This window comes from Salvelinus sp. IW2-2015, linkage group LG18 (genome assembly GCF_002910315.2).
Source record: "Salvelinus sp. IW2-2015 linkage group LG18, ASM291031v2, whole genome shotgun sequence".
Lineage (NCBI taxonomy): Eukaryota > Metazoa > Chordata > Actinopteri > Salmoniformes > Salmonidae > Salvelinus > Salvelinus sp. IW2-2015.
In genome coordinates, this window is record NC_036858.1 from 24,493,816 (window position 1) to 24,521,605 (window position 27,790).

Sequence of the window (27,790 nt, forward strand, 5' to 3'; positions counted from 1 at the left end):
GAACGGCGGCGCGGCGGACGAAAATAGCTGGCTAGCTAACCTCGATAATTACTTAAACTACACAATTCCCACTGGAATTGTGATACAGTGAATTATGAGTGAAATCATCTGTCTGTAAACAATTGTTAAAAATTACTTGTGTCATGCGCAAAGTAGATGTCCTAACCGACTTGCCATAACTATAGTTTGTTAACAAGAAATTTTGTTGAGTGGTTGAAAAATGAGTTTTAATGACTCCAACCTAAGTGTATGTAAACTTCTGACTTTAACTGTACATACGTACATACATACATACATACTGTTGGGTTCTTATTTTTCAGAGTAAATAACCACGGACACTAGAGAAGCTTTAACCAAGTTTATTCTTCCCAAAGTTTCTGTACAGCTGAAAACAGACAGCAAAAGATTTCAGACTTCACAGTTTATATGCATCCTACTTAAGACGCTCCCCTTTCTCTCCAATCCTTACATTTTATGGTTCTACAGAAGCTAATAAAGAGGTAACAGGATTCCAAACATTTATTACTCTCTTAAGATAATCTGTCCTCACCTCCTGACTCCAACCCCTCTTTCATCTAATACACAGATGTCCATCTGTCTCCCCTGTATCAACACATCGCTCTCCTCTCCTCCATCAAACACATTCCAAAGCTTCTTTCTTCTGAAACTATTAACTTCTAACATAAACCAGTCTCTTTAATTTCCTATCATTCATTTATAATCTCAATGTTCAAGTTTTAGCCGATTCCAAAACCTAACATACATACATACATACATACATACATACATACATACATACATACATACATACATACATACATACATACATACATACATACATACATACATACATACAATATATTAAAGGGGGGAAATGGCTACCTGCTGAGAACATAGGGCTGAGAGTAAATCAATGGTAATTGCTTGGCTATGAACTTCCTCTCTACCCCACTTGCTCTAGTGAATAGTGCTGTCATGGGCTTGGTTTGTTCAATAAAATATGTCTGTCTGTAATTGAGTTAGTCAGTAAGTCCAGTGGATAAGAGCCAAAAAAACAAAAAAAAWKTGCACTTTCTGATGGAAGCATGAAACTGCTATTTTGACAGCCCCACTCATAATTCATATTTTCCCTCCTTTCCCAGGACCAGCTAAAGCCTGCGTTCACGGTGACCAGTCTCCCGGGCACCACCAGTTCCCACKCGCCCACGGCCCCCACCACCTCCACCAGCATGCAGGTAAGCAGCGGGCCCTCCTTCCCAATTACCAACTACCTGGCGCCCGTCTCGGCCAGCAGCAACGTCAATGCCAACGGCACCATCCTCAAGACCACTGGTTCCTCCGGAGGGCAGGTCATGCAGCTGCCCAGCGGCTTCACCTTCATGTCAGGTAACTATAGCTATGCTATGCTATACTTTAATAAAAAATACTATGCTATGCTGTACTATACCATACCAGTCAGCATCCAGGGTCATGTTTTGACATTTTTTGCAACAGAAAATGAAAATGAGTGCCTATATTCTTCTGTTTGGTGGCTAAAGGAGAAAACTCACCAGACCAAATATTCGTCTGTACAGTAGGGGGCCATTCGTTAATGAACACAACCCATTTCTAAGGAGAAACTCATACCATTTAATGCAGTTTGTTTGTTTACTGGGATACATAGACATCATTCTCTACAATGGAGTTGGTGTTCACCGGGGTCAACTCTTTGTGACACTTGTGTACCATGCTTGTGTGTCACTCAAGAGTGTTAGTTCTTCACAGACCTGGGTTCAAATACTTTTTAAAGTATCTAAATTACTTTCACATATATTTCAAAGTAAGTATTTCGATATTTTTTCTTAAAAAATACAAGTAGTTGAATATTTGGAAATGTATTCGGAAATACACTTGGTAAGTATTGGCATGTATTTGAAAATACTCAAATACAGACAAGTACATTTTTTAATACAAACATTGAAATATTCCCATGCATTTGAACCCAGGTCTGTTTGGTCCTAGGGGTATTTCAATTGTATTTGGAAACAAGTATTTGAAAAAAGTTTCAAAAAATATTTATAGGAAATATTTCAAAATACTTCAAATAGAAGTGTGTAATTCTGCTAAATGATTTTAAAATACTCAAACAGAAAATAAGTATGTAAAATACAAATACTTAAATAAGCGTGTATTTGAATCCAGGTCTGGTTGTCGACATACATTTTTTTTTGCTTTGTCATTATGGGGTATTGTGTGTAGATTGATGAGGAGGAAAAAATTATTGAATCCATTTTAGAATAAGGCTGTAACATAACAAAATGTGGAAAAAGTCAAGGGGTCTGAACACTTTCCGAATGCACTGTATAGCAAATCCTGTTACAAGGGGCACCTCTGTCTAGATAGATACTGTAGCTTTTCTGGCGCGATGTGATGTAATGAGGGGCCACGCCTGGTTCCTCAACACTGTCTGAGCCGGGGCTCCATGAAGTAGGACTAAATAATAATCTCAGCACTAGCTGCCCAATATTCATTGAATATTCATTACTAATTATAGGGAGAGCTCGGCAGCACTCTCCACGATGGCCATTGTGTTGGACCTTCCAATTATTCCTCTATTACAATGGAAATCAAAGGCAGTAGCTGCTGAGCCCATAGATGTAGACGTTTCCTTCCTGGATACTGGTGTTTTGTTATACATGTAAAACATAGCCAAACTGAGAGGACTTCCTGGAGATGTGAAATGCGCCATAAGTTAAACAGTTGATGTGGAGACGCAAGTCACGCTACTACAACGAACCACCTTGAGGTCATAATTGCTACCAAAGGTGCTTCAACAAAGTACTAAGTACCTATATAAATAAGGTATTTCAGTTTTTTGTTTAAAAAAATAAAAAACATTATAAAAAAAAACATAATAACTTTGTCATTATAGGGTATTGTGTATAGATTTATGAGGAACATTTTTTATTTAATCAATTTTAGAATAAGGCTATAATGTAACAAAATGTGGAAAAAGTGAAGGGGTCTGAATGCTTTCCGAATGCACTGTATATCGCATACCAGGCGGTGTCAGAGGAAGGCCCTAAATATTGCCAAAGACTCCAGCCACCCTAGTCATAGACTGTTCTCTCTGCTACCGCACAGCAAGCGGTACTGGAGCACCAAGTCTAGGTCCAAGAGACTTCTAAACAGCTTCTACCCCCAAGCCATAAGACTCCTGAACATCTAGTCAAATTGCTACCCAGACTATTCACATTGCTCCCCCCTCCCCTCTCCACACCACTGCCACTCTCTGTTTTCATCTATGCACAGTCACTTTAATTAATTAACTCTACCTACATGTACATACTACCTCAACTAACCGGTGCCCCCGCACATTGACTCTGTACCGACATCCCCTGTATATATTGTTATTTTTAAATTTCTCTTATTCTTATCTGTATTTTTTTTAACTGCACTGTCGGTTAGGGGCTCGTAAGAAAGCATTTCACTGTAAGGTCTACCTACACCTGTTGTATACGGCGCATGTGACTAATACAATTTGATTTGTATATATTCTGGTTCAGAGTTTTGAAAACTGTGTAATATAAGCTGGCTGTCGCCTTTATCAAGGAGTCTTTGATTTTGTATATTTGCATAGCCATGAATTCATTGTATTACTCTCACTGGAATATTGATATTAAAATAGGTAAAATCAGTACAGGAGGTCCAGGTCTCTTACAACTATGTAATACTGGGCAATAACCACCTTAAAGCTTAGAAAGTCTTATGTCATGTAGTGGTGCAGTCACTGACGGTAAGGTATTACCCTTGTTGTTGTTGGGTGAAGTCTGTATGTAGTGGCTGAAGCTGTAGTTAGTTGAGGTAGCAGATCTTTCTTCCCATCTCTCTTTTCTCTCCCATTATGACAGCAGGCTGAAGGGCAGCTTGGGAGCCTCTCTCTCCCTTTCCCCCACTCTCTCTGCACCACCTGTCTGGTACATGACCAGTGCCAGGTGGAACAACATACTACTTTAAAAAAAAAACTCTGTTGAAATCTCAAACCCTAATAGCGCAACTAAAGAACCTGTCGATGGACCATATGACCAAGTGTGGCTATGCAACACCCTCCCCCTGTTTAACTCTTCCTTTTCTCCTCTCCATCCTGCAGCAGGCACTCCGCTCCCCCCCGGCACCCCCACCATTCCTCTCAGCCAGCTGCACCAGCACTCCTTGGCCATCCAGGGACAGACGCTCACCTCATCGCAACTGACACAGCAGGGCCAGCAGGCCGTCTTCCGCTTTCCCACTGCAGTCTCCCTAGGTCAGTCAGTCTGTCGAGAGAAAAAAAGAGACTAGTCTGTGTCTGCCTGGAGACTAGTTAGTCTGTCGAGAGAGAAGTCTTGCACACCGTTAGAGCCTGGCGCAGTCCAGTCAGTGTGGTGCTGGGTGTAAGATGTGCGCTACAGAAACACAGGGCCCTTTTCCTCCCCTTCCTATATCAATGGGTAAGCGGGCATCCCGTAGCTCTGTAAGACAAGGCCCTGCCCCAGTTGTGTTTTTTGAGATTCGTGGGATGATATGTCTTGAGGGCTTTATAAAATAAATTTGATTGTAAGAGGGGGGAATTGGGTTACTACATATTTCCAAAAAGGGCTAGTATTTATCTTTTATTTGTGCGGATGTAGTTACTCATGTTCTGATTTGTGCGCCGGGAAAAAATAGGGAGACTAGTCTGTCTGTGGCTGCAGAGGGGATGTACAATGGATAACAGGCATGAGGCAGGCATGAACTTTAGCTGATTATAYGTAGGTGTATGAAACCATGTCCAAAACTGTATGGGTCGAACTTGTAATATTCTTATAATTTATGTGTTCTGACATTAAGATAGAATAGTGTACAGGTGAGTGAGCAGGTGTTTGGTGTTGCCTGTTCTCCTCCAGGGGGAGGGATGACCCAGCAGCTGCAGGCCATCCAGGTGCACCCCACCACACATGCCAACGACAGCAGCTCGGAGATCTCCCAGACCTCCTCTGTCTCCACTGGTAACTATCCTTTGATTAACACAGCGCTGTAAAACTCTGGTTATGTGTGAGAAGCTGTAGCCATAGTCTAACTTAACCCTAACGTATCTCTCTGAGTGAGCTGAGTGGGTGGAAGGTTGTAGTCTACAATACCGTTATGAGGAGTCAACTATGGTTGAACAGAATGGACTTTATCCTCAGTGATACAGTGCCATCTGGTGGGCAATGTCTCTTATAAACTCATCTTTCTTTGTCTCACACACTTTCTTTTCTACTCCTTCCAGCGACCATCGTCACATCGTCAGTGCCCACATCTATGGCGGGTCACATGATGTACACCAGCCCCCATACAGTGATGTATGCGTCCACGCCCACGCTGACCGATGGTGGCCTGGCTGTGCTCAACACCTTTTCCCAGGGCCCCTCGGCCATGCAGGTGTCCCATGGACAGTGCCAGGACACAGGTGAGACCACGCTAGACTACAGTAGGCTACGCTGGGACACAGGTGAGACTACATCAGTCATGGGTTAATGGGGGACACCAGGGAGGGGGAGGTTGATTGATGTATGAATTAGACCTGGGTTCAATTAGTATTTTTTTCTTTACAATATTTTTAGTTGGGCAGATTGAGCTTGGAACTTTCAAAATGCTCCCATTCCAGGCAGGCTCAATCAAGTGCTCAAAAGATGAAAACGCATACTATTTGAACCCAGGTCTGTTATGAATATAGCTACAGTCAGGACGTTGATTATGACAGGCTAGTGAGTTTGACCCTGACCAAAAGTGGGGTGGTATACCTTACACACTATGCACATAGTGTCTGTATATATATTCAGTGATAAAATGTTAGTTTAGATGAGAGTGCTGTGTTCTTCATGTTGTTTGTGTCCGTCTCTCTCTGGCTAGGTGCTGTCCCTCAGGTATTCCTTACGGCACCCTCGGGCACCATGCAGATCCCAGTCTCGGCAGTGCAGCTACACCCAGTACGGCAAGACCTACATTTTACAAGTGAAACTCTCATATTCTATCTGCAACCAGCATGCCACTGACCTGCACTAATGCATCCGGACAGAGCACTSTCTTCTCACTGTGGAGGGATAGGGTTTGGCCTGCCTCCTGTACTGTTACTGTATGTGGATGATATAGTCCTATGACATTTGGACAACACGTGTGACACAAGCAAAACCATATGTTATTTGGAAGACTTGTTTTGTTACTATAATTGAGAAAGTCATGCAAGATTGAGATTGTTTTTGTTTGTGAATGACTCAAGTTTAGGAACAGAATATAAGCCATTGTGTTTCAAGAGCCCTAGTTAGAGTACAATAGTGACACTGTAACAACACAAATGACCAAACTTGTGCAAAGTGATTCTTTTAGAAAAGGCTTTCTTATCTAAAAGAGTTTATTTAAGTTAGTAAATTTCATGTCAATAATTTGGTGCTTATACGCAGCAGGGTTGGAGTCTATTCCATTTCAATTCCAGTCAATTCAGGATATTCTCTTAAGTGAATTAAGATCAAATTCGTATTTACAGTGAAGGCCTGGCAAGAGGCAAAAGGGACTGAAAAACACAACAATGTTAGACAAAACGGACAACACAGACCGAAGAAACTGGCAACAGCACAAATACAGCAGCAAAAAAACAGTGTATGTGTGCAGGCGTGCGGGTGGTATCAATGCTTTTCAATAAGGAAAAATTGTCATTTGAATTTGGTTTAATTCATGAATTTACAGGAATGGAATTGAAATGAAATTGACCTTAACCTTGTTAGGCAGTAGTATTGTGTGACAGAAGTCTACTCAACAATCACAAATTAAAGCATGCAAAGTGGAACCGTGCTGAGCGTAGAGGTCTTCAGTGGCGCATGCTGACGTTGATGTGTTGTGTTGCAGATGGTGATTAGTCAGAAGTCGAGGCACAGCAGCAGTAACCTGACAGAGCTGCAGATGGTCAACCTGGACACCACACAGAGTGCTAAGAACGACTGACAGACAAACGCATGAAAACCGGCCAAATAGACAAAGACTCTCTATTTATTGATGCCTTAGCACTTCATTTTACACCTCTGTTGCTTTACAGTACAATACTGTAAGTAAACAGTCCATTCGGAAAGTATTCAGACCCCTTGACTTGTTCCACATTTTGATACGTTACAGCCTTATTCTAAAATTGATTCAATTGTTGTTTTTCTCTTCAGTCTACACACAATAGCCCACAATGACAAAGCAAAAACAGGATTTTAGAAATGTTTACACATTTATTACAAATTAAAAACTGAAATATCAAAAGTTTGGGGTCACTTTGTAATTTCCTTGTTTTCCATGAAAACATACATGAAATGAGTTGTAAAATGAATAGCAAATATAGTCAAGACGTTGACACGGTTATAAATAATGATTTTTAATTGTGTCCTTCAAACTTTGCTTTCATCAAAGAATCCTTTTGCAGCAATTACAGCCTTGCAGACCTTTGGCATTCTAGTTGTCAATTTGTTGAGGTAATCTGAAGAGATTTCACCTCATTCTTCCTGAAGCACCTCCCACAAATTGGATTGGCTTGATGGGCACTTCTTACGTACCATACTGTCAAGCTGCTCCCACAACATCTCAATATGGTTGCGATCCGGTGACTGTGCTTGCCACTCCATTATAGACAGAATACCAGCTGACTGCTTCTCCCTAAATAGCTCTTGCATGGTTTGGAGCTGTGCTTGGGGTCATTGTCCTGTTGTAGGAGGAAATTGGCTCCAATTAAGCGCTGTACACAGGGTATGGCATGGCGTTGCAAAATGGAGTGATAGCCTTCCTTCTTCAAGATCCCTTTTACCCTGTAGAAATCTCCTACTTTACCACCACCAAAGCACCCCCAGACCATCACATTGCCCCCACGATTCTTGACAGATGGCGTCAAGCAGTCCTCCAGCATATTTTCATTTTTTCTGCATCTCACGAATGTTCTCTGTGATCCGAACACCTCAAACTTAGATTCGTCTGTCCATAACACTTTTTTCCAATCTTCCTCTGTCCAGTGTCTGTGCTCTTTTGCCCATCTTAATATTTTATTTTTATTGGCCAGTCTGAGAGGTGGCTTTTTCTTTACAACTCTGCCTAGAAGGCCAGCATCCCGGAGTCGCCTCTTCACTGTTGACGTTGAGACTGGTGTTTTGCGGGTACTATTTAATAAAGCTGGACTTGTGAGGTGTCTGTTTCTCAAACTAGACACTCTAATATACTTGTCCTCTTGCTCAGTTGTGCACTGGGGCCTCCCACTCCTCTTTCTATTCTGGTTAGAGCCAGTTTGCGCTGTACTGTGAAGGGAGTAGTTCACAGCGTTGTACGAGATCTTCAGTTTCTTGGCGATTTCTCGCATGGAATAGCCTTAATTTCTCAGAACAAGAACAGACTGACGAGTTTCAGAAGAAAGTTCTTTGTTTTCTGTCCATTTTGAGCCTGTAATCGAACCCACAAATGCTGATGCTCCAGATACTCAACTAGTCTAAAGAAGGCAAGTTTTATTGCTTCTTTAATCAGGACAACAGTTTCAGCTGTGCTAACATAATTGCAAAAGGGTTTTCTAATGATCAATTAGCCTTTTAAAATGATAAACTTGGATTAGCTAACACAATGTGCCATTGGAACACAGGAGTGATGTTTGCTGATAATGGGCCTTTGTACGAGCTATGTAGATATTCCATATCTATATTATATTCAATACAAAATCAGCCGTTTCCAGCTACAATAGTCATTTACAACATTAACAATTTCTACACTGTATTTCTGATAAATGTTATGTTATTTTAATGGACAAAAAAGTAGCTTTTCTTTCAAAAACAAGGACATTTCTCAGTAACCCCAAACTTTTGTATGGTAGTGTAACTATTCAGAATCTTTACTCAGTACTTTGTTGAAGCATCTTTGGCAGTGATTACAGCCTCGAGTCTTCCTGGGTATGACACTACAAGCTTGGCACACCTGTATTTTTGTGAGAGTATCTCCCATTCTTCCCCACAGATCCTCTCAAGATCCTCCCATTCTCCCCATCCAACCTCTGTCACAGCTATTTTCAGGTCATASCATTTTCAGGTCTCTCCAGAGATGTTCGATTGGGTTCAAGTCCGTGCTCTGGCTGGGCCACTCAAGGACATTCAGAGACTTGTCCCGAAGCCACTCTTGCGTTGTCTTGGCTGTGTGCTTTGGGTCGTTGTCCTGTTGGAAGGTGAACCTTCACCGCAGTCTGATGTCCTGAACACTCTGGAGCAGGTTTTCATCAACAATCTCTCTGTACTTTTCTACGTTTATCTTTGCCTCGATCCTGACTAGTCTCCCAGTCCCTGCCGCTGAAAAACATCCCCACTGCATGATGCTGCCACCACCATGCTTCACCGTAGGGATGGTGCAAGGTTTCCTCCAGAGGTGATACTTGGCATTCAGGCCAAATAGTTCAATCTTGGTTTCATCAGACCAGAGAATCTTGTTTCTCATGGTCTGAGAGTCCTTTGGGTGCCATTTGGCAAAGTCCAAGTGGGCTGTCATGTTCCTTTTACTGAGGAGTGATTTCAGTCTGGCCATTCTACCATAAAGGCCTGATTGGTGGAGTGCTGCAGAGATGGTTGTCCWTCTGGAAGGTTCTCCCATCTCCACAGAGGAACTCTGGAGCTCTGTCAGAGTGACCATTGGGTTCTTGTTCACCTCGCTGACAATGGCCCTTCTCCCCTAATTGTTCAGTTTGGCTGGGCGGCCAGCTCTAGGAAGAGTCTTGGTGCTTCCAAACTTCTTCAATTTAAGAGTGATGGWGGCCACTGTATTTTTGGGGACCTTCAATGCGGCAACATTTTTTGGTTCCCTTCCCCAGATCTGTGCCAAAAAAGGTCCCGAGATCCTGTCTCAGAGCTCTACAGAGCTCATGGCTTGGTTTTTGTTCTGATAATTCACTGTCAACTGTGGAACCTTATATAGACAGGTGTGTGCCTTTCCAAATCATGTCCAATCAAATGAATTTACCACAGGTGGTCTCCAAGTTGTAGAAACATCTCAAGGATGATCAATGTTAACAGGATGCACCTGAGCTCAATTTCGTGTCTCATAGCAAAGGGTCTGCATATTTAGGTAAATATGGTATTTCATTTTTTTTCTTTCAGTTTTCGCTTTGTCATTATGGGTTATTGTTTATAGATTGATGGAAAATGTTTATTTTATTCGTTTTAGAATAAGGCTGTAATGTAACAAAATGTGGAAAAAGTCAAGGGGTCTGAATACTTTCCGAAAGCACTGTACACACGCACGGAAGGGTGTGTGTTGTTAACCCTTGTATGTTAGTAGATGTTTGAAAAAACATATGTATTCATTCACTAAAGCATAGGAAGGAATTGAGGTTTCACTACATCCCCTTTTCTATTGGGTGTTTTTTCTTTTTGTTTATCTTTTTTTGGAAGATCTGTAAGTAATTGCCATGTGAACACGATGCAGGTGCTGCAGCTTCACACGTCAGCCAAAGATACATTAATTGTCTGAATGTTTGTGCGTTTGTGTGTGGGGTTGCAAGAGTGGGATTTATAAATGGGTGGGGAATGCAGGACATTGAGGTTAAAGACATTTGGAAATGTACATAATTATTTTTTAAATTGAATCAAATTGTATTTTTAGCCTGTTTGTGCGATGGCATGTAGTTGTTTTCTATTTAGTTGTTTTGTGTGTGTGTGTATATATATATATATATATATGCAACTAATTTGCATATAAATAAATTATTTACACACTATGTATGTAAATTAATGTAATATTCGTGCATATTATGTTGATTTATATATGCGGATGGGAATTGACATCCAGAACAATTTATTATTTTCAAGTCGTGCAAAGACGCTGGATATTTGTTGACGTTTTCCATTTTGACATCTGAGGGGTATTTCTTAAAGCAGGATTAACGAGTTGGCTAAACCTTACTAAATAAAAGTCTGAAACAGCCACTTACTGGACTTCCTGCTTGATCTGTAATGAGTAGTATTTTGATTTCAATAACTATTTTTACATTAATTTATGAATCTTGAAAAGTAGGATAAACTTGAAACGGGCATGATAAAAATGTATAATATAAATAATGAGCTTGTTAGATAATGTAATGATCCTGCGTTGTGAAATACAAACCAGCTTGTGCCAAACTGACAATGATAGTGGTGAAGAAGTGCATTTTCCCTTGTGACGAATTCTTTCTAGAGTGATCCACAATGACCCCTTGCCTTGCTGAAGGACTGCGTCTACTGCTGCCTGTATGGCCATGTAGGCTACTGAAAGCTACTGTTATGTTCTCTAATCAGGGCAGATGTGAGCAGGACACTGGCAAGCTCCTGTGTAGAGGTATTCACAGGTCCAAAAAGTTGGACCCGGACCCGAGGGCAATCAGAACCGACCAGAATGGACCCGATAATTAAAAATAAATGGGGACCCGGATACGAGAACAATCAGACTGAACCCGAATGGACCAGAGGACAACTCGACCTAGACCCGACCGGAGTACCACTGAAGTATCCCATGTGCATTTTACCAGTAAGCATATGGTCTCGTGAGTCTTTTCAAGTACCCCCTGTGGCTAGGCCAAGTACCCCCAGGAGTCCTTGTACCCCTGGTTGGGAACCACTGCTATAGGCTATGCAGAGCAGTGGTCGCATCTATCAGCTGTAGTTACATAGACCCGAGACCCGATAACAATTAAACAGGACCAGAGGGACAAGTTAGAATTTCAAATCCGAACCCAATAGGGCCCGGGGCGGGGTTCTGGTATATTGGGCCCACACGGACCTGTGACCACCTCTACTCCTGTGCCGTTTAAGAGTTAGACATAATGCCAAGATAAAACGCTGACATTTTCAATGGTTTTCTGCTATTCTCATAAACTGAAATAAAAAGGGTCTATCCACGTTCTATAGGTGTCACTACTGTATGATGGGTTTGTTAGTGTCCTTTTAACCACACCTGGGTTCAGGTATTATACATAGTATCTTTCAAATACTTTAAGCATTTGCGTTAGCCTGTCTGGAGTGCTAGGTGGGAGTGCTTTGCACTTTTGGGACTTTTCTATTGGTTCCATCGCAACAGGCAAGCTCCCTCAAGCACAACTTAAGTATTTGAAATGACTTCAAATAGTGTTTGGACCCAGGTCTGCTTATACAGTAACATGGTTAATCAATCAATCTGTCATTGTATTGCCTCTGGACCATTTACATTTCATAGCCAAAAGTAGGTCGACATCCCTTCAAATTAGTGGATTCGACTATTTCCGACACACCCATTGCTGACAGGCATATTAAATCGAGCACACAGCCATGAAATCTCCATAGACAAACATTGGCAGTAGAATGGCCCGCATTGAATAGCTCAGTGACTTTCAATGTGGCACCATCATAGGATGCCACCTTTACAAGTCAATTCATCAAATATCTGCCCTGCTAGAGCTGCCCGGTCAATTGTAAGTGCTGTTATTGTGAGGTGGAAAAGTCTAGGAGCAACAACGGCTCAGTTGCTAAGTGGTAGGCCACAGAAGCTCACAGAATGGGACCTCCGAGTGCTGAAGCGTGTAGCGCATAAAAATCGTCTGTCCTCAGTTGCAACACTCACTACCGAGTTCCAAACTGCCTCAGCACAAGAACGGTTTGTCGGGAGCTTCATAAAATGGGTTTCCATGGCCGAGCAGCCGCACACAAGCCTAAGATCACCATGCGCAATGCTGAGCATCGACTGGCGTGGTGTAAAGCTCGCCGCCAATGGACTCTGGAGCAGTGGAAACGCGTTCCCTGGAGTGATGAATCACGTTTCAACATCTGGCAGTCCGACAGACTAATCTGGGTTTGGCGGATGCCAGGAGAACTCTACCTGCCCGATTGTATAGTGCCAACTGTGAAGTTTGGTGGAGGAGGAATAGTCTGGGGCTGTTTTTCATGGTTCGGGCTAGGCCCCTTAATTCCAGTGAAGCGAAATCTTAACGCTATAGCCAATGACATTCTAGACAATTCTGTGCTTCCAACTTTGTGGAAACAGTTTGAGGAAGGCCCTTTCCTGTTTCAGCATAACAATGCCCCTTGTGGACAAAGCAAGGTCAAGATCGGTGTTGAAAAACTAGACTGGCCTGAACAGAKCCCTGACCTCAACCCCAATTGAACACCTTGGGATGAATTTGAACGCGGACTGTGGGCATAATCGCCCAACATCAGTGCCCGACCTCACTAATGCTCTTATGGCTGAATGGAAGTAAGTCCCTGCATCAATGCTACATCATCTAGTGGAAAGCCTTCCCAGAAGAGTGKAGGCTGTTATAGCATCAAAGGGGGGACCAACTCCATATTAATGCCCATGATGTTGGAATGAGATGTGGACACCGGCTCGTCAAACATACCATGGAGTGTACACAAACTATACTGGTATTTGCTTGTATTTGTTTAACTGTGTTGAGGAAAAATGTTTTAAAGAGTACTTCATAAAAGTATACATTTACTGTCAACCCAAAAACAAGTATTAAAGAAAGCGGTTATATCCATCACTTCATAGYATTTATTTGGAGAAAGTATGGTGGATTGGGTGTAGTGAAAGCACCATTTTATTTTTCTATAACACAATGCCTCTTTCATAAGTGTGGGTTTATGTTTACATAAAGGGAATTTAAACATCTTTATTCTGCAAACCATCACAAGAGCCTTGGCCCTTACCTTATACTGTATATTGAAACTGTCATGTTTTTCTCCCATCCCACAAATTTKTTTCATCAGTCAATGGAGTCTTGATGAAGTCCGTTTTTTATTGTGTATGGACTGGGCTGACGATCTGTTGAGCAGGGTCATGCAATGCTTTGATTTTATTTTCCTGAAGTTGCAAAGACCAGGATCCGATCCGGTCGCGTTTGTAGACTGTATGTTACAGGCACTTACGGTGTTTGCAGAGATCGCATTCAAGGTAAATGCTGCAGATGTTGGCTCAATTGGAGRAAATAATGAAATGCTATAGCGTGGTTTTGGATTGAAACCCGTCCAAAGTCTCTTGTGCGTTAGAAGTTGACACACTTGTTATATCAGATACTCAGGTCCCTCCAATGGTTCTTAAAAACATAAGAATAGTGCATTTTAAATGGAATGGATAAATGGAATGTGCAGTCCACTCAGTCATGGCAAAATATAAATGGTTTGTTTTAGTACTTTTGAATCTAAATGTAATAGTATATGTCCAAAACGTTTGTAATAAAAACCGAATTAAACCTTTTGAATGTATTTTGTCCATAATCCCACATAATATGATTCAGCAATAACAACCAAACAACCTGATAAAAGCGCTCTTTATTGGGGACGGAAAATGTTAGCCATAATATCCTGTATGATTTATAATACACACCGAAAAGTAGCAGGCATACAGCAGAAATGGCAGATGCGAGTAAAGATGTGATGTGCATGAGAGAAACTGTMGAAAATAACCCACCCATCAGCGATAGTCACCTTCGACACTGATCATAAGCATCGAKAGGCACGATGAGGAATGAGCATGCAATTTCTTACATTTAAATAGCATTGCACTAATCACTGAAGAAATCATACTGGTCATCAAACCAATTAAAAAAACATACCCAATTTCACTCCATGTTAAGCAGCAATGGAGGTTTTAACRATTAAATGCAGCAAAGATTTTTTTAATCAAAGATCTACAGTGATTGGTCTAAGGTGATACATAACAGGAAAGGAAACAAAATAAGTTGGCAGACAAAGAAATACACTGCTCAAAAAAATAAAGGGAACACTAAAATAACACATCCTAGATCTGAATGAATGAAATATTCTTATTAAATACTTTTTTCTTTACATAGTTGAATGTGCTGACAACAAAATCACACAAAAATTATCAATGGAAATCAAATTTATCAACCCATGGAGGTCTGGATTTGGAGTCACACTCAAAATTAAAGTGGAAAAACACACTACAGGCTGATCCATCTTTGATGTAATATCCTTAAAACAAGTCAAAATGAGGCTCAGTAGTGTGTGTGGCCTCCACGTGCCTGTATGACCTCCCTACAACGCCTGGGCATGCTCCTGATGAGGTGGCGGATGGTCTCCTGAGGGATCTCCTCCCAGACCTGGACTAAAGCATCCGCCAACTCCTGGGCAGTCTGTGGTGCAACGTGGCGTTGGTGGATGGAGCGAGACATGTTGTCCCAGATGTGCTCAATTTGATTCAGGTCTGGGGAACGGGCGGGCCAGTCCATAGCATCAATGCCTTCCTCTTGCAGGAACTGGTGACACACTCCAGCCACATGAGGTCTAGCATTGTCTTGCATTAGGAGGAACCCAGGGCCAACCGCACCAGCATATGGTCTCACAAGGGGTCTGAGGATCTCATCTCGGTACCTAATGGCAGTCAGGCTACCTCTGGCGAGCACATGGAGGGCTGTGCGGCCCCCCAAAGAAATGCCACCCCACACCATGACTGACCCACCGCCAAACCGGTCATGCTGGAGGATGTTGCAGGCAGCAGAACGTTCTCCACGGCGTCTCCAGACTCTGTCATGTTTGTCACGTGCTCAGTGTGAACCTGCTTTCATCTGTGAAGAGCACAGGGCACCAGTGGCGAATTTGCCAATCTTGGTGTTCTCTGGCAAATGCCAAACGTCCTGCATGGTGTTGGGCTGTAAGCACAACCCCCACCTGTGGACGTCGGGCCCTCATACCACCCTCATGGAGTCTGTTTCTGACCGTTTGAGCAGACACATGCACATTTGTGGCCTGCTGGAGGTCATTTTGCAGGGCTCTGGCAGTGCTCCTCCTGCTACTCCTTGCACAAAGGTGGAGGTAGCGGTCCTGCTGCTGGGTTGTTGCCCTCCTACGGCCTCCTCCACGTCTCCTGATGTACTGGCCTGTCTCCTGGTAGCGCCTCCATGCTCTGGACACTACGCTGACAGACACAGCAAACCTTCTTGTCACAGCTCGCATTGATGTGCCATCCTGGATGAGCTGCACTACCTGAGCCACTTGTGTGGGTTGTAGACTCCGTCTCATGCTACCACTAGAGTGAAAGCACCGCCAGCATTCAAAAGTGACCAAAACATCAGCCAGGAAGCATAGGAACTGAGAAGTGGTCTGTGGTCACCACCTGCAGAACCACTCCTTTATTGGGGGTGTCTTGCTAATTGCCTATAATTTCCACCTGTTGTCTATTCCATTTGCACAACAGCATGTGAAATGTATTGTCAATCAGTGTTGCTTCCTAAGTGGACAGTTTGATTTCACAGAAGTGTGATTGACTTGGAGTTACATTGTGTTGTTTAAGTGTTCCCTTTATTTTTTTGAGCAGTGTACAAGTCCTGTATACCTTCACAAATCAAACACAAAAGAGAGTGCATCCTGTGTAACAAACAAACCCAAAGCAGTGAAACAATTGTCTATTTTTAAAAGTTGTCATTGAGAACCAGTGTGAAGTAAGGCATTGTTGTATTTCCCTGTCAGTGTCTTCAGAAAAGGAGCAGTGCTGACAGCTAAGAAATCATTACGGATGGGAAGAGAGAGCCTGGTTCCAGATCTGTTTGGGCCGTTTTCCCAATTCCTATGGTAATTTGCGTGACAATGGCCGTAGGAGTTGGCCAGACCGCACAAACTGATCTGGGACTATGCTAGGAAAGAGGCTGCTTTCCTCATTACTATAAATGATATGCATGCGTTTACACCCAGCAGCAGGTCCAGAAAAGTTTTTCTTCTATTAAAATAGAAAGGTCACTGCTACACTATATATACAAAAGTATGTGGATATGGCCATTTCAGCCACACCAGTTGCTGACAGGTGTATTTAATCGAGCACATAGCTATGCAATCTCCATAGACAAACATTGGCAGTAGAATGGTCTTACTGAAGAGCTCAGTGACTTTCAAGTGGTACCGTCATAGGCTCCCACCTTTCAAAAAAGTAAGTTTGTCAAATTTCTGCCATGTTAGAGCTGCCCAGGTCAACTGTAAGTGCTGTTATTGTGAAGTGGAAACGTCTAGGAGCAACAACGGCTCAGCCGCGAAGTGCTCACAGAACGGGACCGCCGAGTGCTGAAACGCGTAAAAATCCTCTGTCCTCAGTTGCAACACTCACTACTGAGTTCCAAACTGCCTATGGAAGCAACGTCAGCACAACAACTGTTTGTCGGGAGCTTCATGAAATGGGTTTCCATGGCCGAGCAACTACATACAAGCCATCACCATGCACAATGCCAAGCGTCGGCTGCAGTTGTGTAAAGCTTGCCGCCRTTGGACTCTGGAGCAGTGGAAACGCGTTCTCTGGAGTGGTGAATCACGCTTCACCATCTGGCAGTCCAACGGACGAATCTGAGTTTGGCGGACGCCAGGACAACGTTACCTGCCCGAATGCAGTTTGGTGGAGGAGGAATAATGTCTGGGGCTGTTTTTCATGGTTCGGCCTAGACCTAGTGAAAGGAAATCTTAATGACATTCTAAACGATTCTGTGCTTYCAACTTTGTGGCAACAGTTTAGGGAAGACCCTTTCCTACTGGAGCAACGTCCATACAGAAATGGTTTGTAGAGATCGGTATGGAAGAATTTGACTGGCCTGCCCAGAGCCCTGACCTCAACCCCATTGAACACCTTTGGGATGAATTGGAACTCACTCTCCTTGAGCCAGGCACAACTGCCCAACATCTGTGCCCGACCTCACTACTGCTCTTGTGGCTGAATGGAAAGCAAGTCCCAGCAGCAATGTTCCAACATCTAGTGGAAAGCCTCTTCCACCAGAAGAGTGGAGGCTGTTATAGCAGCAAATGGGGGACGATCTCCATATTAATACCCATGATTTTGGAACGTTCAACGAGCAGTTGTCCACATATTTTTGGTCATATTGTGTACATCCTAATTATTTTTGGGTTTATTAAAAACATATTAACAGTACTAGTCAAAAGATTGGACACACCTACTCATTCATTTTTATTTACGTCAAAGTACCCACCCTTTGCCTTGATGACAGCTTTGCACAYGCTTGGAATTCTCTCAACCAGCTTCACCTGGAATGCTTTTCAAACAGTCTTGAAGAAGTTCCCACATATGCTGAGCACTTGTTTGCTGCTTTTCCTTCACTCAGCGGTCCAAATCATCCCAAACCATCTCAATTGGGTTAAGGTTGGGTGATTGTGGAGGCCAGGTCATCTGATGCAGCACTCCATAACTCTCCTTCTTGGTCAGAAAGCCCTTACACAGCCTGGAGGTGTGTTGGGTCATTGTCCTGATGAAAAACAAATGATAGTCCCACTAAGCCCAAACCAGATGGGATGGCGTATCGCTGCAGAATGCTGTGGTAGCCATGCTGGTTATGTATGCCTAGAATTCKAAATAAATCATTGACCATGTCACCAGCAAAGCATCCCCACACCATCACATCTCCTCCTCCATGCTTCACAGTGGGAACCACACATGCGGAGATCATCTGTTCACCTACTCCGTGTTTCACAAAGAGGTTGGAACCAAAAATCTAAAATTTCGACTCAAAAGGACAGATTTCCACCGGTCTAATGTCCATTGCTCATGTTTCTTGGCCCAAGCAAGTCTCTTTTTCTTATTGGTGTCCTTAAGTAGTGGTTTCTTTGCAGCAATTCGACCACGAAGGCCTGATTCATGCAGTCTCCTTTGAACAGTTGATGTTGAGATGTGTCTGTTCCTTGAACTCTGAAGCATTTCTTTGGGCTGCAATTTATGTGGCTGAATTTATCCTTTGCATCAGAGGTAACACTGGGTCTTCCTTTCCTGTGGCGATCCTCGTGAKAACCAATTTCATCATAGTGCTTGATGGTTTTTGCAACTGCACTTGAAGAAACTTTCAAATTTCTGGTGACCACAGACCACTTCTCAGTTCCTATGCTTCCTGGCTGATGTTTTGATGTTCCAGGATGGCACATCAATGCGAGCTGTGGCAAGAAGGTTTGCTGTGTCTGTCAGCGTAGTGTCCAGAGCATGGAGGCGCTACCAGGAGACAGGCCAGTACATCAGGAGACGTGGAGGAGGCCGTAGGAGGGCAACAACCCAGCAGCAGGACCGCTACCTCCGCCTTTGTGCAAGGAGGAGCACTGCCAGAGCCCTGCAAAATGACCTCCAGCAGGCCACAAACGTWAAAATTTCTTGACATTTTCCAGATTGACTGACTTTCATGTCTTAAAGTAATGATAGACTGTCGTTTCTCTTTGCTTATTTGAGCTGTTCTTACCATAATATGGACTTGGTCTTTTACCAAATAGGGCTAGCTATGTGCCTTGAATTGTAAATAAATCACTGACAGTGTCACCAGCAAAGCACCACCACACCTCCCTCTCCATGCTTCAAACACAAATKAACTTTTAACAAGGCACACCTGTGAATTGAAATGAATACCAGGTGACTACCTCATGGAGCTGGATGAGAGAATGACAGGAGTGTGCAAAGCTGTCATCAAGACAAAGGGTGGCCACTTTGAATAATCTCAAATATATTTAGATTTGTTTAACACTTTTTTGGTTACTAMATGATTCCATATGTGTTATTTTATTTTGACGTCTTCACTATTATTCTAGAATGTAGAAAATAGTAAAAATAAAGAAAAACCCGTAGGTTTGTCCAAACTTTTGACTGGTACTGTACATTCTTCTCTTGCCTTATGCACAACATAATTATTGCTATAGCAAATTGGAATAGACAAATTACTCGGAATGTCACTAGTGTGCTGCCCTGCTGTGCGTTGCCCGACTCCCCTTTACTGCACGGCTCCAGTCATGTTCAAATACGTTAAACCACCGTCTGCAATATCAAGATGTCATCACCATCGACGATGGTTGTCAATCATTGTCGATAGACTACACTGGTTCTTCCTGTAAAAGTTGCATCATACTGCAGCACACCTTACGGGCTGCTGCAGAATTCTATGGCACGCTATTTATTTGTCAGCCATTGTTACCATTAATGCTAGTTTGTGCTAGAGGGCATCTTTGAGAAGCATTTGATAGCCTTCAATATCGGCTGTACTAGAGAATTTAAAACCTTTTTGTAAGAATATAGTATATGGGATTGATTTGAAGAAATGTAGCATAATTCATTTGATTAATATTACAGTGTTTCGGGCGCCGTACAACGTGACCGGTCGGGAATAGGCTACAGTACTAAGAGCATAACATTTCCACACCCTAATTATAGTCTAACCGATACCCAAACGGAGATTCAGTGAAAATAAAATCTCATTAATTTATCAAGACCAGTCCCCATGCTTGTCTCAGAGCAGCGCGAAACAGTGCTGAAATAGCTGACAATTGCTTCAAATCCTATTGCTTCTAACTTCAATATGCTTCTTAAATAAATAAGACCAACACCACTTTTAACAGTACATGACTCAACACTAGTGAGACTCATGTCGCCTATGGTAGACCTACAGTATATCGAAAAATATGTTTTTCAATGACGTGACTCTCCGCCAATAATTCGATTTAGAAGATAGGAGGATTCTAAATTAATATCTAGAGGGCATTTTTCATTAGGGCAAATCTGATCTGTGGAAATATATAAGGAGCTTTAATATCATTCTAAATTAACCAGCAGATCTATTGTGTTATATTCTCCTACATTCAATTCACATTTACACAAACTTCAGAGTGTTTTCTTTCAAATGGTGCCAAGAATATGCATATCCTTGCTTCTGGGCCTGAGCTAGAGGCAGTTAGATTTGGGTATGTCTTCAGGCGGAAATTGAAAGAAGGGGGTAGCTGTAAGAGGTTATTAACGGGATCGATTTGACAACAGCCAGTGAAAGTGCAGGGCGCCAAATTCAAACAACAGAAATCTCATACTTACAATTCCTCAAACATACCAGTATTTCACACCATTTTAAAGATAAACTTGTTGTTAATCACACCACAGTGTCCGATTTCAAAAAGGCTTTACGACGAAAGCTAAACACTAAATGATTATGTTAGGTCAGTACCTAGTCACAGAAAAACACTTTTTCCAGCCAAAGAGATGAGTCACAAAAAGCAGAAAGAGATCAAATGAATCACTAACCTTTGATGATCTTCATCAGATGACACTCATAGGACTTCATGTTACACAATACATGTATGTTTTGTTCGATAAAGTTCATATTTATATCCAAAAATCTCAGTTTACATTGGCGGGTTACGTTCAGTAATGTTTTGCTTCCAAAACATCTGGTGATTTTTCAGAGAGCCACATCAGTTTACAGAAATACTCATCATAAATGTTGATGAAGATACAAGTGTTATGCATGGAACTTTAGAGAAACTTCTCCTTAATGCAACCGCTGTGTCAGATTTCAAAAAAGCTTTACCAAAAAAGCACACCATGCAATAATCTGAGCACGGCACTCAGACACAAAACCAAGCCATACAGATACCCGCCATGTTGTGAAGGCAACAGAAGTCAGAAATAGCATTATAAATATTCACTTACCTTTGATGATCTTCATCAGAATGCACTCCCAGGAATCCCAGTTCCACAATAAATGTTGTTTTGTTTTGTTCGCTAAAGTCCATAATTTATGTCCAAATACCTCCTTTTTGTTCGTGTGTTGAGTTCACAAATCCAAACTCACGACGCGCGGGCAAGTCCAGGCGAAAGTTAAGACGAAAAGTTCAAAAAGTTATATTACAGTTCGTAGAAACATGTCAAACGATGTATAGAATCAATCTTTAGGATGTTTTTAACATAAATCTTCAATAATGTTCCAACTGGAGATTTCCTTTGTTTTTAGAATTGCAATGGAACGCAGGTCGCTCTCACGTGAGCGCGTGTGATCAGCTCATGCCACTCTGGCAGACCTGTTACTCAATCAGCTCTCCTTCGCCCCCATTTCACAGTAGAAGCATCAACCAAGGTTGTAAAGACTGTTGACATCTAGTGGAAGCCTTAGGAAGTGCAATATAACCCCATAGACACTGTATATTCGATAGGCAATGACTTGAAAAACTACAAACCTCAGATTTCCCACTTCCTGGTTGGATCAGGGTTTTGCCTGCCATATGAGTTCTGTTATACTCACAGACATCATTCAAACAGTTTTAGAAACTTCAGAGTGTTTTCTATCCAAATCTACTAATAATATGCATATATTAGCAACTGGGCCTGAGTAGCAGGCAGTTTACTCTGGGCACCTTATTCATCCAAGCTACTCAATACTGCATCCAGCCATAAAAAGTTAAAAGCTAGTCGCGATGCTGCCATCTCCATCGACGCCATTATAACATACATTGCTTTGTTTTTAAACCATAACGACATTTTGGACATTATTTTGTTTTCAAATAACCTAAAGTGAACGATTGTAATCTGAATAAAGGCCAAAATAATATTCATAAAGGCCAAAATATTTCTGTTTTTAGAGGGAGAGAAACCATAAGCCCACCATGCCTATTTTTTGGACAAGGACATCCTGGCCGGGTAAACTCTCCCCTAAACCGGACGATGCTGGGCCAATTGTGCATCGCCCAATGGGATGCCCAAACACGGTCGGATGTGATACAGCCTGGATTCGAATCAGGGACTGTAGTGATGCCTCTTGCACTGAGATGCAGTGCCTGCGCCACTCGGGAGCCATGACCAATATATATTGTCTTGCTAATAGCCCATCCTAGAAACGTTGTTTGCAGAATTCACAGCCTGCTACGCTTGTGAAAAACATGGTTAATAATAATAATACTTTTCCTCCCTTCCACATGTTAAAAGGTTCCAATTGATCAAGTTTTTTTTATTATCAATTAGTATATTTGAGTTTAACCACAATATTTGTTGTATTATTTAGTCGTTTTTTTCTGGTGGATTAAACTGAAACTGCAACCACATTTCTATGGCTTGTTTAAAAAATAACAATATTTTGGAGATTATTTTGTTTTCAAATTACCAAAAGTGAGCGACAAAAAGGCCATTCTTACTGAGAGGTGAGACATTCTTACTAATTTGTAAATAAAGCCAGTTTATTATTTAGAATGATTTATTTCTGTWTTTAGAGGAAGAGAAACCAAAAAMCCCCTGTCGCCTTATAAAACCTTTTGTAAAAACAAAGTATATGGGATTGATTTGAAGAAATGTAGATTCATTCATTTGATTCATATTATGGTGTTTCTATTCCAAGAAAAATGAAAAAACGAAACCCTGTACAACGTGACCTTTATTTAACMASGCAAGTAATTTAAGAACAAATTCTTATTTACAATGACGGCCTACACCGGTTGTGATACAGCCAACTTAACTAAGAAATACATTTGACGATACCCTCCTTCTTGGCACGAGTCTGTTGTCCTGCTAATAGCCCATAATGGAGCTGTACAATGTGACAGGTCGGGAGTAGGCTACAGTACTACAGTAAGAGCAAAATAATCCTAACATTTCCACACCCTAATTGTAGTCTAACCAATACCCAAAYGGAGATACAGTGAAAATAGAAATCTTGTTGATTTATCAAGACCAGTCCCCATGCTTGTCTCAGAGCAGCGCTGTCTTGACCTCTGAATGCTGTCTCTTCCATAMATTTTTATTGGTATTTTCCAGTAAGCAACACTTTGTTTACCTAAATTAGCCTACTTTGTTCCAATATCTGTCATTCAGTGATATTTAATCCCATAAAATAATTTGTTATGGATCCATAACGAAATAAACATTTGCATTTCGAAATAGTATTTTTTCATTAACGAAAGCATAAAGATGCTGATTAAGAAATACACTACTGTACAGTATATGCTTTATCTGACATTTTGCAGTTGCATGAGGTTTCCCACACGCACTTTAAACATTTGGATAATAAAGCATTTAAAGCATTTTGAAGATAGAAGCCACCTGCATTTGTTTATTAGGCTACTGTGCAGCCTGACAAGTAAACATAGCCTACAGTACATACTGTAGTAAATATGGTAAAGTAATTCATAATTCCTTACATAAGGGAGAGCAGGCCATGTCTAAACTTTCTCGGTGACCTCAAGTACTCAAGTCACTCTGTCTTTAATGCTTTTTCAGGTTGCATCAGTCACGGACAGAAACTTCTGAGACAGTTTTAATGATGAACACCCAGAGCCACATTTGCCTCGGGATCCATCGCAGTTGGTATTCTGTGTCCACTCGTGGTATCTCTCTTCGGTTACACATCCTTGGAATAGCAGAACAGCGTAACGGTCCGGACGGCCCTTGCTGTGCCTGGTGAGCAGTTGGTCCAGTTCTGTTGTCAGAAGGAGAATGGAAATGTCAGGGTGAACCGACGACCTCGCCACATATGTTGACTCTGCCTGTAGGTGGAGTTCCAGAGCTCACAGGTGTGCCTGGTATGGATTGTGACTCCATCTCGTTTCTCGCCCTCTTCAACGCGTCATTCTCCGCCTGACTCTCCGCCAATGCCGCCTGACTCTCTGTCAATGACGAGTGACTCTCTGCCAATACTGCCTGGCTGTGGACCAATGCATCAGCTGTCGCTCGTATCTCTGCCCTCAGATAATGTTTCTCTTTCTGCTGGTCTGCCTTCAATGACTCGATCTCGGTCTTCAAAGTTTGAATCTGATCCATGAGCACCTTCATCAGATGAGCAGAATGGTACCGCCCTGAGCCACCATCGATTACAGTGGCCTATGATAGAAACRGTCGATCAACTAAGAATTAAAAGTGACTCCAACACACAAATGCTGCGTACAGAAACACATTTTAAGATTCTAGCAAAACGAACAGCTTTTTATGGGAACCATGCGTTTTTTCGGTGCGGCCCATTGTCCACTGATCTCCAAGGATGGTTGGTTGTAATGATCTGCAAAAACACATTCACGTTTTTAGTACGCAATCATTTTTTATTTCACCTTTATTTAATTATCAATTTTATTACACAGTATGGCTACACATTGATAGTTTTTTGGAAAGAAAATGCACTGAAACCAAAATACCTTTAGTTTTGGTGATCCTCTCAGCTCCGGCTCATTTTCAAGTCCTCTGGTGGTTACGGTCCTAACCCTGGAATGGGTAGCACCATAGAAAGAAGCTGGCTTGATGAAAACGATGTCCATTTCGTCTGTTCTCTTTGGTTGCAATGCCATTTTTTWAAAGATAAACGGCTTGAGGAGTACTGGTAAGGTGTGACTTTCAGCTTACAATAGGCCATAAGTATACAGCAGATCGCCGATTGTCCTCACTTTGGTTATGCTGTAACAACATACTGTAGCAATATGACCAGGATCTCTTAATTTAAGTGAGCAGATTAGGGCCTTCAGGATGAACGGAAAATCTAGTACAGCCAATAAAGTTTTTTTTTTACCAATTAGTATATTTATTTGAGTTTAACCACAATATTTGTTGTATTATTTGTTCTGTCTTTTTTGGTGGACTAAACTGAAATTGCAAGCAACTTTCTATAGCTTGTTTAAAACCATAGCGATATTGTGGAGATGATTTCAAAGTTTTTAATGCTGATCAATTGCCTTGCACAAAGGATCAAAATACAGAGAGGTGTTGGAAAGAGTCTATTGTCCTGCTAATAACCCATAATGTGCTATTATAATAACCAAAACATTTCTTTATTAAAGAGTATCAGAAAGAATGTTGGTACTTATTTATTTTGATCCAAAGCCATGAATGAGTGAGTCACTCAGCTTTATGTAGGTGCCGAGGCTATATGACTGCGCCATCAACTTGATTATTTAGCAGACATCCCTTGATTATATTCAGTCAACACATATCTTAAGAATATCATGGAATATAATTGACCATTTTCGTTTCTAGAAATTTCTAGAAACAAGGGTGTAAACGTGCAGGACAGAGGAATAGCAATTCTTACATTACTGTTCTAAATTCAATCACCTTCTTCATCCTCATCATTCAGTTAATTGAAATTCAATATTCAAGTCGTGCACAATTATCAGTTTCTATTTGGTTTATGTCGCACATTCATTGTCAGTTAGAGACACAGTAGCGCCTTGGGACCCAAAAGCATAATCAGAGCTCTAACTCCCCCTTGCTCTGGTCTGGATCAATGAAGTAGTGACGCAGGGTACCGTACTAAATTACCTCCAAATCCCGCAGCATAATCTCAAAACTTTTAGTTGAGCACCCACTGTATGCTATCATAATATCACCCAACCCTAGTAAGCATATCTACATGTTACATGTGAACTTCTGGGATCTCACCAGTACAGGTCTATGGACATTGATGTGGGGTAGAAGAGGCTGGCGAATGCGTCCTAGCAGCTTGGTGTAGAAACTCAGGACCTGTTGCTTCATTCCCGGAGGACACTGATGGCGACAAAACACCACTAGATTAAGATGAAGAAACATTGTGGTACTTTTCATACATGATCTGGTATGTCTTACATGGTTTGGTATAGGCTAACTACCCAATAGAGCGCAGTGAGGTATTTTACTCTTTTCACACTACTGAGCCAAGTCTTGCTGTACTATGCTGGCCAGGTTACGCATACACTAAAGTTGCTGAAAAGGACAATGTGAAAATAAAATATCCAAGCCAGCACAGTGTGGTTTGAGTTGGCATGATAGTGTGAAAATGGCATTGTTCCCCTTACATCTGCCTTGCCCAGGGTGTAGAGGGTCTCTAGGATCTTGTGGTGCAGCAGGTACTCCATGCAGGGCCCAGTCTCTCCAGACTCTCTCTCTGACTCCTCCTGCGTCAGGATGTCCAGCATCTGCTCCAGATGGGACGGGATGTTGGTGTCTGTCACAGGGTCTTTGTCATCTGACAAGGTAGAAATAAACAAACATTGCTTTCGATGCACATTGTCATTACAGGTAATACATAATTAATAACATCTATTCTCCATGTATGTTTACAGTGATTTGAAACTCATAATGTATTTCTATTAAGTGCTGTTTATTACCCGATGTCTCTATGTAGTAATTTGTGTGATGGCTTTCCAGTGATACACAAAGTCCTCCTGCAAGAGCAGTGAAGGCGCAAGCTGAAACGGAGAGAGAGATTCAATCAAAAGCATGTTTACCACACAAGATTGAGATATGAGGATGGGATGTTTGCTTAATTAGTCCAGTGTTTGCTTAATTAGTTTAGAGATCTCTACTCTAGGCCTAACCCATTCAGGCACACAAACATCCTTTAGTGCCTATTGACGATAGTATTTTCTGGCCGGAGGAGCTTTGTTAAGAGACCAGATGCTCGTTCTGGACGTTAAAACGCATCGCAATAAATCAAAGTTAAATTACTACACCTTTATAGGGTTAGGGTTTTCACACGGCCATATTTCCATGTTACAGCGCTTGTTCACCGAAAACAGACGGAAGATAGTCATAGCTGTGCTAATTACGCCCTAGCTATCTGCGTCACCGAACACGCGTGTAAACGGAAGACGGACGCCACAAACGTGTTGTCAGTGAGAAAATACTGTTGGCTGCAACTGTGTTAAAACTGGTTAACACAGTGAACAGTTGGTTTCTCCCATCACCAGAGGAACACTGGAGCTCTGTCAGAGTGAGCCCCAGGACTGACAACACGTTTGTGGTGTCCGTCTTCCGTTTACACACAGGTGTTTGGAGATGCAGATAGCTAGGACATAATTAGCACTCCTTTAGTCCATTATTGGGCTACTATAGGCCTATAGCCAGTTTGTGTGTAAAGCATGCACTCTCGTCCAGGCAAGATGCACAAAAATGTAATCTGCTTGATGAGATGTTTTCACTCTCTCTGCACACGTAGGCCTACTCCTTGTAGCCTCAACTGTAGTGTCTTAAAAACCGTATAAATCACTTTTCTACCTAGCTTCAGATTGTTACACCAAATAATGTGATTTAACCAAAGATTTCTGGTATTCATTACTGGCCGTTA

General features: G+C 41.9%; 2 protein-coding genes across 6 annotated transcripts in view; one reads left to right on the plus strand and one right to left on the minus strand.

Annotated features, from left to right (window-relative positions):
* LOC111978606 (serum response factor) overlaps positions 1 to 13,516 on the plus strand; it is a 66,114-nt gene extending 52,598 nt beyond the window's left edge. For 2 of the 5 annotated variants that reach the window (XM_024008744.3, XM_024008745.3), the window contains exons 3-8: positions 1,143 to 1,386; positions 4,130 to 4,282; positions 4,902 to 5,003; positions 5,267 to 5,488; positions 5,890 to 5,966; positions 6,880 to 13,516. In XM_024008744.3, coding sequence (XP_023864512.1) covers positions 1,143 to 1,386; positions 4,130 to 4,282; positions 4,902 to 5,003; positions 5,267 to 5,488; positions 5,890 to 5,966; positions 6,880 to 6,975 — 894 coding nt within the window. In that variant the 3' untranslated portion in view covers positions 6,976 to 13,516. Of the gene's footprint in view, positions 1 to 1,142; positions 1,387 to 4,129; positions 4,283 to 4,901; positions 5,004 to 5,266; positions 5,489 to 5,889; positions 5,992 to 6,879 lie in introns of all 5 variants that reach the window. The other 3 variants (XM_024008747.2, XM_024008748.2, XM_024008746.3) reach the window with 3 other exon arrangements.
* A 12,233-nt stretch (positions 13,517 to 25,749) lies between these two features.
* LOC111977701 (FHF complex subunit HOOK interacting protein 2A-like) lies at positions 25,750 to 27,257 on the minus strand. Its single transcript, XM_024007251.2, has 3 exons — positions 27,221 to 27,257; positions 26,520 to 26,689; positions 25,750 to 26,232 (listed from the first exon to the last, which is right to left on the minus strand). Exons 1-3 carry the CDS (start codon positions 27,255 to 27,257, stop codon positions 26,095 to 26,097), a joined length of 345 nt encoding a protein of 114 aa, XP_023863019.1. The 3' UTR covers positions 25,750 to 26,094.
* Between the last annotated feature and the right edge of the window lie 533 nt (positions 27,258 to 27,790).